This window comes from Rhineura floridana, chromosome 15 (genome assembly GCF_030035675.1).
Source record: "Rhineura floridana isolate rRhiFlo1 chromosome 15, rRhiFlo1.hap2, whole genome shotgun sequence".
Classification (NCBI taxonomy): Eukaryota; Metazoa; Chordata; class Lepidosauria; order Squamata; family Rhineuridae; genus Rhineura; species Rhineura floridana.
In genome coordinates this window covers 20,705,331-20,718,517 of record NC_084494.1, presented here as the reverse complement: position 1 = coordinate 20,718,517, position 13,187 = coordinate 20,705,331, and the positions used below count along the sequence as shown (strand labels likewise).

At 45.0% G+C, this 13,187-nt stretch overlaps 1 protein-coding gene across 6 annotated transcripts in view; it reads right to left on the bottom strand.

Moving 5' to 3' along the window:
* PTPRU (protein tyrosine phosphatase receptor type U) overlaps positions 1–13,187 on the bottom strand; it is a 580,511-nt gene that overhangs the window by 115,789 nt on the left and 451,535 nt on the right. For all 6 annotated transcript variants that reach the window (XR_009759096.1, XM_061596132.1, XM_061596131.1 and 3 more), the window contains one exon: positions 2,392–2,582. Coding sequence is in view for 5 of the 6 variants with exons in the window: in XM_061596132.1 (XP_061452116.1) it covers positions 2,392–2,582 (191 nt within the window). In the remaining variant the exon portion in view is untranslated. The remainder of the gene's footprint in view (positions 1–2,391; positions 2,583–13,187) is intronic.

Here is a 13,187-nt window from a genome sequence, read left to right as displayed (position 1 = left end):
CAGTCTTATGCGCCATGCCACAGCAACTCAGGAACGCCAGAGAACTAGATCTCTGTTTGGGTGTTCTAATTCCACCCGTCCACACACGATTAGAATTAAATAACAGAAAGTGGGGACCAGCATGCTAGCTCCGCCTCCAGAGGACTGCTATCCTCATTGCCCTCTGTGAATTAAAGGCAAACCTCTGTAATGGGGGTTTGTTCTACTTATCAAGCCTCCCTATGTGAAACAGAACTCTGGAAGATCAGGGTTCTAAATCTCATTGGGAGAAGTAGCATGGTGGTAAAATCATGAGTGCAGAGTCCCTTCATGGTAGTCACAGCCACTTCCCTTCCCCCTTTTTTTGCTGCTGGGTCAAGAATGAGATCCTTGTTAATGACTTTTCGCACAACAGACGTCCCTATGAGCCAATAAGCATGAAAGGGGGAGTGTTAGATATTGAATAGTGTCTTCTCATTGGTCAGCTCACCTCCTTTCACTCTGAATGATTCCAATCATCAGGAAAGGACAAAGAAGCATGATAGAAGACTATTCTCAGTGGCTAGCATATTTCCCTTTCATGCTGATTGGCTCATAGAGACACAGGGAACCTGCTGGAACCTGCTCCCCCAAAAGTAAGGGGTCTTAGACCCCCCAAGACCCAAGATGATTACACTGCTGAGTGGGACCCTACCTTACTACAAAAGGCTTCCTGCTTTAGACGTCATCCCTCCAACACATGGAGATAGATGGCAATGGGGTGCTTGTGGAGCTAGCAAACGTGCCCTCAATCTCCCTCATTGCACAAGGGATTACAGTGCCTAACTAGGGCTTTGGTCTCCAGCCCTTCTGAACTCAGCAGAGCAGAGCATAAAAGAAAGGTGAGCACTTCTTCATGCAAGGGCTGGTGACAGGAAGATTATCTTCACTCAACAAAGAATTAGTTTATGGAGCTCACTGCAACAAGACAGGTTTGAAAGAAGATTAAATCCATTGGTCACACCCACACTATAAATTTAAAGCACATGGCTTCCCTCCAAGAATTCTGGGAACTGTAGTTTATCCCTCACTGAGCTACCATTCCCAACACCTTAACAAACAGTTTCCAGGATTCTTTTGGGGAAGCCGTGTGCTTTAAACATGCTTTAAAAGTCGATGCGACCATTGATGGAGAATGCTAGGTCTATCAATGGCTATTAGTCACGTTCAGAGATTCTCAGACACTGAATCAACTTCCTGTCGGGGGAAGGGGGCTTCAAGGATGATTTTTGGTTATCAATGAATATGCTGTGGCAATGGCACACTCCCTCTCCACCAGCCCAGCATACACCCCATGGCATTAGAACATAAAATCAGTCCTGGCTTGCTCAGACCAAAGTTCCATCTAGTCCAGCATCCTGTTTTCTGCAGTGGCCAACCAGCTGCTTCTGGGAAGCCCACAAGCAGACCAGTGAGACAATCGCTCTTTTCTGCTGTTGCTCCCCAGACTGGTACACAAGAGAGCCATGTAATCTGTGAACCTGGCGGTTGCATATTAGAAACAGTTCAGTCACCACAGATTAGAGAGCTTTGTAATTTCTTGACTGTTAATACAAACTTCAGCAAGGTGTAATGCTTACAACATGACCCACCCCCCTCCAGAAGTGTTCAATGGCATACAATCTCTGAACATGGCTAATAGCCATTGATAGATCTAGCATTCCCCATCATCAACATTTAAAGCACATGGCTTACCCCAAAGAATCCTGGGAACTATAGTTTGTTAAGGGTGCTGGGAACTGTAGCTCTGTGAAGGGCTCTGGCTTGGATTTCATTCCATTGTTAGTGAACAACCAGATGAATGAGCAATCGGGCAGAGAGGACACTGGAGATGGATGGGTGAATAGGGGAATGGCAGTGGAGGTTGGTCCACCAGGGCGGATAGGGCACTGCCCCATCAGTCTCAGTCTGCTCTTAGCTAGGTTCTATATGCCTGCCGTCTTACTTACAAACAGTCGAGGGGGGGTTCCTGAATATCTGCTTCCTCGTCCTCTCATTTTTGCCCATGTAGAACTCAGCCGGGAGGAGGATGGGGACAAAACTAGCATTAGTTGTCTTTGCCCGTCATTGCCTCTGGCTCCACCTACTGTTTGGGCTCTCTGCCTTCCACCCTTCCAGTCCCAATGGGCATCAGACACCACTGAGAATGGGAAGCAAGTTTCTGCGTGGGAAGGCATTTGGAGATTCATGGGAGCTTGGGAAGAAGGATCAGGTGGAGTCCAGTTGGATTGGTTCAGGACAATCTGGTCTATTTCCCAGTTTTTTTGGGGGGAATAGTTCAGTTTATTCAAAGCTAATCTGAAGAGTGGGATGGGCTTTGCACATCACTAGCATGGACTATAAATTAGGCACAACCTGGGACCAAGTTCTCACCTCATATTCTTGCTTGAAGCCATAGCCTTCTGCCGTCTTCATCTGGTTGATGTGCTGGAGAAGATCAGCCACTCGGACAGCAGGGTGAAGCTGCCCGGTGTGATAGGGGGAGCCTTTGCGCCCACATTGCCGTCGAGGGGAGCCCCCTAACAAGCTGCTGGATTCATTGACAACGCTGCTGCGCTGGTCACCTGGGAATGATAGAAGAAGATGTGATACAGTGGCAGGAAAGGGATTCCAAAAACAACAGGAACTGACAAAGCTCCCTGTGTGAAGCTCTGTTGGTCTAGATCAGCCTTTCCCAACCAGTGTGCCTCCAGATGTTGTTGGACTACAACTCCCATCAGCCTCAGCCAGCATTGCCAATGGTCAGGAAAGATGGGAATTGTGGTCCAACAACATCTGGAGGCACACTGGTTGGGAAAGGCTGCTCTAGATACACCCAGTGCTTCAATGGAAGCCAAGTTGGGAACGCTGTAACAACTGCCAGTCTGAGCTTCCTATAGGAACACTGAATACAAATGTAGGAACTAAACATAGGGCCTAAGCCAGGTATAGGAAGCCTTTGGCCCTCCAGATATTGCTGAACTGCAACTTCCATTAGCCCCAGCCAGCAAGGCCAATGGCCAGGGCTAGTGGAAGTTGTAGTTCAGCAACATTTGGAGGGCCAAAGATTCCCCACACCTGGCCTAAAATGTCTAACACTCTCACTGCATTCAGTCCCTTTGCTACAGATAGTCATGACCCCCCCCCCCACACACACACACAATTTGGATCATGACATAGATGAGAGCACAGCCATATTTTAAGCATCAGTGGCAAAGGTCACAGTAGAGCTGGCCCAAATACTGGCCCCTGACAGGATCTATAGTGTGCTCACTGTTCAAGCTATGCGCTATACCAACTGGTGATTTAAAACCAGTGCTTTTCTACCAGTCCTACTCACACTACCTGATACATTTTGAAAAGAAGCTACCTGAAAAGTACTGTTTTTAAGTATGTGAGGAGAAAACTGCTGAAAAGAACCAAGAGCCCCACAAAGAAACTCCAACTGGTTTGTCACCTTTCTCCAATGGGCAACCCAAAACAACTTGCAGAAATGTTTACATTGGTAAAATAGCATTTTAATATACAGTAGTGGGTTTTTAAAGAAAATGAATGAAGATGCTCACAAATGCAATTTCTTCTTGGGGATCAAGCACCGATCTCTCCGATAATGGTAATGTGATGCCACTGATGTCAATGTCCACTCATCTTGAATGGAATTAACTCAGCTTCTACACAGACACACACGGTACACCAGGGCTTTTAAGTCAATTATACAGAAATGGGATATCACTAGGGAGAAAGCTCTCCATAAGCCACACATGTACACTGGTTCGGTATTACCCCAAATTACAATTAGAGAAGGGCAAGCTGCCCTCAGAGTAATTCAGAAATGAGGGAAAGAAAAATAGGTTGAATGGGAAAATACTAAAAAAAAAGAGGAGGGATCTTTTTCAAGAGTTCTAAATTGGAGAACAATTACTGCACATGTGCAGTTCCTTTCCAGGACTCGTGCACGTTCTTGCAATGCCTCTTCAGAAGCGTAGCTCAGTAGCAGGGAAAACCATTGTTGTAAATGAGGCAAGGCTCCCATACACTGCCCTGTTCAGAGCGGGATTCACGAGGCTGAGACGAGGGTGCAATCAATTCTTGTTTAATTAAAGTAATCGATACATCAAAGGCAGCGCACCTCATAGGAAACCCTATGCTAACTCACTACAATTTCCTAACTACACTCTAGACATGCTCTGCAACGTGTGGAAGGAGTTGATTCAGCGCCCAATTCTGAACATGGCAGACTTAAATAGGGAAGGTCTTCGAGCATAACCTAACTCCTGCACACACACGCCCTCTGCCCCGTCCGCTTTTTCAGACATCGTGTGCGCGGTGAAGGGGGGTGAACATCCAAAGCCTCATCAGACAGAACAGGTTCCTTATTGGCAGGTTGGGGAGCAGCGGGCGGGAAAGTGTCGGGCTTCTCTAGGACCCTGCTTGTTGAAGGAGGAGTTACTGCTTTCTCAGGAGCATCCCTTAATGGTCCCAGGGGTGTGCTTGGAGGCTGAGGGCTCTCTCCTCAGAGGGCAGGGCTATCCGTGGGAACTGATGGGGCGGCAAGCTCACTCTCCTCCTCAAGGTCGGAACTACCCTCAACAACAACTGGAATGTCCATGCTTTCTAACTGCTGTGGCACCTGAAACTCATGCCTTCCCCCTCCCCGCTCCTCATGAGAGGGCCTGGGCTCAACATCCACATACACACAAATGGACACTCACATTGTGCATGCCTTATTCTTGGAGTATACTGGGGGGGTTCCAACTTGGACATTCTTGACCAAATTCATTGCTTAGGTTAGGACTAGGGAGCCAGGGTTTTTTGTTCTGTAAATTATATACAAGGGTGTGCAACTGCTTGGTGCTGGGGCCAAAAATGAGGTGAATTGGGTGATTTGGGGTGATTTGACCCCTTCCAGAGTTGAACCACAAAGTCAGCAAAAACACCGAGTTGGATCAGGGCCCCTGCAAAGTCTCATGTCACTCTCATTCTATTTTATTTTTGTACTATCTACTTTAATGTGCACTATCTATATATTTTTCTATTTCTCTATGTTTCTTTTCTCTATGTCCATGGGCTTTGCAAGAATGCTACCTAAGTGCTGCCAGTAGAGCACTAAAAAATTCCAGATTTTTTTTTCTTAAAGCAGAGCAACAGATGATTTTTTAAAAAGTCAAAAGCTTAATTTAGCTTTTTAAATAAAAAAATGTCAAATTAAAAAACAAACAAACTTCTCCGGAACTCTTCAGCACTCCACATGCAGTATTAGGGGCAGCCTCATCTTGTAATGATGATTGGAGGACATCCTCCCCCTGACAACAAATAAGCCCAGGGAAAGCTAACCAGCCAGCGTGAAGCTAATATTTTTTAAATATATATATATATATGGAAGCAAGAATACACACCACACAGCAGCCTTTTAATTATTTTAAAGTAAGAAAGAACGAGACAAGCCCATGCTCTCCCCACCCAATATGAAACTAATATAGATTTTGGAGTTTCAGCTGGCCTAATAAAGGTATTGCACTGATAAGTAATCATGACAAGAATTACTGAGAAAAGTGAACCCCTTACACTTCCCCCACAAAAACCTCTGGACCTGCAATTTGGCAGGCTTAATCCACACTGGAGTGGCTCCTCTGCTTGCAAATTTCATCTACTTCTGCCAAAATTTTAAAAAAGCTATAGCCATTTTTAGATGCCCCATAAAAGTGAACAGGGACAACAGCTTCATTTTATAGAGTATAAAATCTGAAACATAGATCAAAATGGACAGAGTGTGACTAAGAAACAGATCAGATTTTTTTAAAAAAAACACAGATACAAGGTGAATCCTGGAATCCATGCACAACACTATTCTATATCCATATATATGTTCAGTCTATTTTGGTAATCACTACTTCTGCATTTCTGAGCACCTAGAATAAGGGCTGTATACAGCGCAAGTGCAAATCAGGCACAAATGTTCATTGATATGTTTTATTTAAATTATGAGCCATAGATCATTTCCATCAAGGCAGGAGAGCTATTCTTGAAATACAGTGTGTACTGTGTATTTTTGTCTTCAGAGCCCCCAAAATTCATAACTTTGTATTTAGAGCCTGATATTTTTGATCTTCTGCAGCATCGCTGATTAGAATCCCCGCTTTACCTGTGGCCACCCACTTAAAGTATAACTGGAAATTCATCCTCATGTTTTAAGTTTGGTAAATTAGTTGAGGAACATCCATGGTAGCTAATGTGTATTAAAGTGATCCTGTGAATGCATCCTAATATTGCTAAATGCTCTTGATTTTTGCCCTCCTCCTTTATTCTAATGTTCTCTTCATCTTGCTTAGTATTTTTCTCTCTGTGTGTGTCTAACACACACACACACACTCTTTCTAAGCATCTCCTTGTATGGAAAGCTCTGCTTGCCAACTGCAGAGTTGTAACTCCTCTGCATGACAGTTCTGGAAATGGTTGCTCAAACAACATTTCAGAATAATAATCCTTTTGGGCTCAAACATAACGCTCCAGCATCTATTCATCTTCTGGGAAATGCCACCACATAGCTTCATTCCCAGCCCTTTTGCTTGTGGTTTCCAGAAGGCAACATATGCACTGGTAATTAAAAGCCCACAGAGTCAAATTAGACAAATGTGTAAAGAGTGATATGCACAAAGGGGCTCAGATAGCATGCAGAAACCACTACCACAACCAGAGAACCCAGGAACATTAACCTTTCCCAATCTTTGGGAATGAGCTGTTCAGAGCTTCCCTGGGGATGGAATACATCCATGTTGTGTCTATGAAAGCAGCTTAGCTTAGATGTCCATTTCCAGGCAAATAGTTTATTGCTGCTTAGAACAGACAGACAGACAGACAGACAGACAGACAGACAGACAGACAGACAGACAGACAGACAGACAGACAGACAGACAGACAGACAGACAGACAGACAGACAGACAGACAGATAGATAGATAGATAGATAGATAGATAGATAGATAGATAGATAGATAGATAGATAGATAGATAGATAGATAGATAGATAGATAGATAGATAGATAGACAGATAGATAGATAGATATGGAGTGGTGGTGGAGCTGCTTTTAGGTTGAAATCCTATACATCAGGGGTTCCCAGGCTTCATTCAGATGATCCACAACATATGTGTCGATTCATGATTGAAGATGGGAGATGGCAGATTCACTGTGTTAAAGGGCTTATCCACACAGGAGCATACCTTCATACTAAAAATGCTGCTTTTACCATTGTGATAGATGTGCAAGGTCCACACTTGGTAGCTTCAAATCCACTGTTTTCCATTTACACTAGCAGGCATTCTTCTCTGAGGGATCAGTATCACTGTTTCCTTGTGGCTCCGCCCTCTAATTTTACATGTTTACTTCCTCCAGTTCAAGGTTGAAGCCGGAGAGCGGGTTGGTGTGAAATTGACAAGAACGAATGAAACTGACAAGCCCCCGTCTCCATTGTCCCAGCCCAGATGTATGGGGGAGGGGGAGTGAATGAAAAGGCAAAGTAGGGAGCGGCTGCAGCAACTTTTGCAGGCGGCAGAGAGAGAGGGAGTGGGCGATGGGGCATTAAAAGAGAGCCCGCCCACTACAAAAAAATGAAAGCAACATTTTCGCATTATAATTGGATTGGGTTAATACGAATTTAAAGGGGAAAATTGCATTACAGCTTCTCCTTGCCTGCAACGTCATGTGAATTACAAGGGAATGCAAGTAGCAACAGACACACACTAAATTGGCATGTGGATGGGCCCAAAGACTCATATTGATTTTTAAGTGTATTTTAATTAGTTCTTTTATTTTTATAGTGATTTTAATGTATTACAATCTGAATTCTATGGAATACAATAAAATACAAGAGATACAAGAGATATAAGAAATACAAGAAGCAATCAAAATACCATTAAAAAGTATGTATCACCTAGCACGGTGTGCTACAATTGCTACAAGAAACACAAAAATCATTAAGTAGTTTGCCAAGACCTTCAGCCATTTTCAAGTGGTCCATGGGGGGGAGGAATTTGGGAATCACTGCTACATACATTTACCTGGGAGGAATTAAACCAGACTTACTTCTGAGTAAACACATACTATATAACAGTGGTGGGGAAGCTGTGCCCCTCCCTATATTGCTGGACTACAGCTCCCATCATCTCTGACCATTAGTCATGTTGGCCAAGACAGAAAGGAATTGGGAGTCCAACAGCATCTGTACAGTCAGAGGTTCCACACTGCTAGCATGTAGGATGGTGCTGTTAGTAGACCCCTTTCTCTGAATGGACCCCCTTACCTCTTGCTACTGTTGTCACTGCTCATTGCCTTGGCCTCTAGGCCGGTGGTGGGGATGCTGTGGGCCTGCAGATGTTGTTGGACTCTTAACTTCATCAGCCCCACGCAGGATGGCCAAAGGTCAGGGATGATGGGAGTTACAGTCCAGAAGCAACTGGAGGATGCAGCTTCCCCACCCCTGCTCCAGGCCTAACCTACAAGGCCACTCAGAGGGAGGAGGAGAGGCATGTGGAGGTGGCTGCTCCTTCAGCCATTGCTTGTTCATTCAGAAGAGAAGAGGTGGCAACAGCAAGGAGGAGGAGCAAGGCCAGGGGACTCTAGTGACTGACAATGGTCCCCTGCTGAGGCATGAGCTTCGGTAGGTGCCTATTAATGCTGATCCTTGGTGCCAACCCTGGATTAGAATAATAGGCTGCTCTGTTGGGCATAATAAACTGAGGTTTGATTATTGTGTGCAGCATTAAGCAAAATAGGAAGCTGATAATAATGATTGGCTGGAAATATAAATAACTATTTGTTTATATCTGATTGTAGACTAGGATATGCCTTAGATCTAATGAGGGATGTGGCATTTATCCATCACGCTTGATTTAGGGAGTGAGGGTTGTACCCAATGTGTGTACCGCATTGTGTGTATCTGAGTAGACCCATTGAAATTAGTAGGCATGACTATCTAAATTAATTTCATTAGGTCCATTAATCTCAGTGGGTCTACTCCAGGAAGAGCTTAGTTGGATACGCCCCAAATGATGCAAGTCTACTGATGCCGAAGATTATCCCAAATTCACCTTCTAACAAATTCTCTTTGAGTTACTTTTGCAGGATGGATGTGCAAACACTTATGCAAATTATTCAGGAGCTTGAGAACAGGGCTGCATATCCAAATGTGCATATCCCACTGTAAGCAAAAGACAGCATCCATATTTGAATGCACATCCAATTAAAATAATAAAGTGGCACCGACAGCTGAATACAGATTCAAATGTGAATTTATGCAAGTCTCTAAAAGCAAAGCTTTACGAAACTCTCTGGGGACTTTCCATGGATATCCGGGACCATCTACTGGAAAACTCTACAGAAATAAAGGGAATGTTTTATTGCATATCCTTATTTCTAATTACTTCCCAGACACGTGTTGAAGACCCAGTTGAGGCCCTGCTTCATTTGTCTACAGGTTGCAATAGGGTGGTGATGGTGAAAGAAAGATGAGGTGTAACTATAACAGATATACATATCCATGTGCAACTACTCTCATCTAAGAGGTAGGAGGCAAAGAAAACTGAAATTAGCTTAGGTGTAGCTCTGACATATTTACAGTGTAATCCCGTGCATGTCTATTCAGAAGTATGCCCCACTAAGTCCAAAGGGGCTTACTCCCAGGAAAGGGAGCACAGGATTTCAGCCTTATTCATTCAAAACAGTGTGGGAGCAAATGTGACCCTTCAGGCCTTGCCATCTGACTCTCAGAACTCTCCCCAAGCCATACCCCTCAACTGCTTGACTGGAATGCGTCCTTGAATGCTGCCTCTTCCTTGCCTGGATGGGGGGACAGGAGTGTGTGTGTGCGTGTGTGTGTGACTACTAATGTACTGCACAAAGGTGAAATGTACACTCATTGCTCCACCCACTTTTGTTTCTGGTCCCACCGACCACTGGCCAGAAGGGAATGCAGCCCTTGGGCAGAAAAAGCTTCCTCACCCATGATTTAAAAGATTTCTATGGGCTCATCTACACAGTGATTTACTGTGTGTTTGGTGCTACTCACATCCCCTTTTAATTCGCATGGTTCACATGACATTACTGGCAAACAGAAGGTATCACACAATTTCCCCTGTTCAAATCCAGACTAACCCAATCTCTGATAATACGAAAAGGGAAGGTCTTCACTCTGTGTCTCTAGTGCTTGCAGACACTGTGTTCCGATGCTTTTAGGTGGGTGTGTCAATCGTTCCCCTCTCCACGCCCACCCCCTCCTCCTCCCTTCTTTCATTTCATTTCCTGTGGGCTGAAGAGCAGCTTCCGGCTGCTCTCTCCCATTTCGCTGGCATTTTTATGTTGCTGCAAACTGTGCCTTATTTTCTTTCCCCCTTAACTTGTGTGCAAAAGCATCAAACTGCTCAAACAAAGATTTGTATTTTAGTGGTACTGTACCAGTGAAAACACAAATAATCACACTTCTGGGTTGTTGGTTTTTTTAAATGAAGCTAACTGGTAGAACAAACTGAGCATGCTTGGTTGCCAGAAAACCAAAGGGACTGGAAATGTAAAATTAGAGGGCATGGTCATTAGGAAACAGTGCGATTGATCCTTCCCCTCAGTATGAATAGAAAACACCGTGTTTGCAGCTTGCATTGAGCAGTTACTGTGGACGGTGCCAATAGAAAACGTAGGTAAAAACAGCTTAGTATGAAGTAATGCTCCCATGTGGATAAGCCCTATATCAGTCTTCTATGGAGCTTCCATGGCAATCTGTGCGTGAATTACCGCCTTTGTCCCAAGTCTTCATTGCTGCATTTAAACATAGATCATCAGGTGTCGGGGGCTGAATTCTCCTTCTAATTTAATGCAGGTGTCTGATTAGGAACAAGCCTCTGGTTTTCCACCCAGCGCATGTGGAAAGAGGCTGCAGCTCCTCGGGCAAGTGCTTTGGAAAACTTGCATTTCCATGAGCCTCCCAAGAACAAGGTTAAATCTGCTGGCAGTCAAAGCAGGTGACATCGTGCTGCCTTCAATACATGTAAAGTAACAGCAACAAATTTGGGCTGAAAGCTCTTTCAGATGCTCATGGAAGACAAAATGTTCAAAGAAACTGGTCTTGTTAAGAGCATTCTAAGAAACCGCAATGGTGCAGTAACTAAAATAAAATAATAGTCCTGCAGAGATATATAACAGAGGGAAATGCTTGCCCTCTGGGCTTCTATTGTCTGCGAGACAATGGTACGAACCATATTAATCTTGAAAGTCTGCTGAGGGAAGATGTGAGCCAGGCAGCATCTTGAAGTTCCAATAACAGATGTTATTAGCATATGGCTGAAACTGGGGCACCAAAAGAATTACTTTACAACTAAATCAGCATAGAAATCCATTCACCAGTGTGAAATTATCAGTCTTGGCCTAATGAGGAAGCTAAAAAAAAATGTAAATGTGCTGCCTTCAAGTCGATTCTGACTTATGGCGACCCTATGAAGAGGGTTTTCATGAGGCTGAAAGGCAGTGACTGGACCAAGGTCGCCCAGTGAGGTTCATGGCTGTGTGGAGATTTGAACCCTGGTCTCCCAGGACGTAGTCCAACACCTTAACCACTACACCACGCTGGCTCTCTATGAGGAAGCTAAGCTAAGCTAAGTTAACTTTTCAAGGTTTGCAACACCTCAGGCACAATCAGAAGTCAACTACGGGGGGGGGAAGCTCACCAAAAATATGTGAAAATACAAGGAGTCCATGTTTATTTGTTAGTTGCTACATCCATACATACATCACCATACATCCATACATTGCCATTCAAAGCCCCCCAGAGACCGCAGGTCTCGGAAGAGGTTCAACATTACTCAGGCCCTCTGTCGCAAGTACAGCGCCCTCCGAGGCCACCCGCTCCCAGACAGACAGCCCATCAAAGCCTGCCATCCGCCCAGCTCCGCCCCCCCTCCCGCAGCCTTGCACAGCAGTTGTTGGTGTACAACAGCAGCAGCTTAAGCCTCAACAGTCTGAGGTGAGGCCTCTTGTGGGGCACGTCTTCCGAGCGTCACCTGCGCTGAAAAAGGCAGAGGTCATCTGGAGCAGTGGAGGTGGGCTCGTGAGGGCAAATGGGGCACCGCCCCAGCAACCTCCTTCTTGGTTCCTCCAAGCCCACCTGCCTGCCTTTCTGCTGGCAACCAGCCCACCAGATGGGCCCAAAATGAGTTGGCTCTGAAATGAGTTGGCTCCTGCTCATCTGCTGTTGGGGCTTCCTGCAATATATACTGATTTTCTACCAAAGCACTTTGCTGTTGGATTTATTAAATATTCCATATATTGGGGGTGGGTGGCAGAGGGATGAGCATGTTAGCTCCATGCCCCTTGTGCCAACCCTAGCATCTACCATTCGTTGAAGGGCAACTAAGGACAGAAAGCCTCCTGTAGTCATGGTGTTGCCTGATGTACAATCCCAGAAAATTGAGGTGCCCAAAGATGGGAAAGGACGCAAAGTGTACCACAAGAGCACCTGCAGGCCTGTTGTGGCACTGCTCATGAGAGGTGCTGCAAGAAAAAGGACATCCTCAGCTATCTGTGCCAAAGACCAGTTTTTCATTAGCTCCTAAGAATTGCAGGTGGGGTTGTGCTGTCTGCCCATCCCACAGCTCCAGCTCTAACAATGGGTTGCCTTGCACTTAGAGATGAGATGCTAAAGACTAGAGGCAGGAGGCCAAGCACACTCATTATGGTTTCTGAATACACTCGGTCATATTCAGGATAGGAACAATGCTTTTCTGTTGCTCTGAATGTCTCTTTCTGGGAGGTAATTAGGAATCAAGTTTGTGATACATCTATGGGTTAAGACCAGTAGCCAAATTCGTTAACTGGCCTCAGCCTCAATGCAAAGTAGATTTTTTGAAGGCAAAGAGAAAGCCAAAGCTTAACCCAGGGGGATGGGGAACCTCTGGCCCTCTTGATTCCCAAAGACATCTGGCTCGTGGCCACTTTGACTAGATAGGCTTTGGGACTGATCCAGCAGGGCTCTTCCCATGCTCTTAGATGTTGTTGGACTACAACTCCCATCATCCTTGATGGAGCTGATGAGAGTTGGAAGACACAGGTTCCCCATCCCTGATTTAGGTCAAGCTACAGCCAAATGCAAGCTAGTGAGAACACAGAATCCTACTCCTATGAAACGGAAGGGGACCCTAAAGACCCTGTT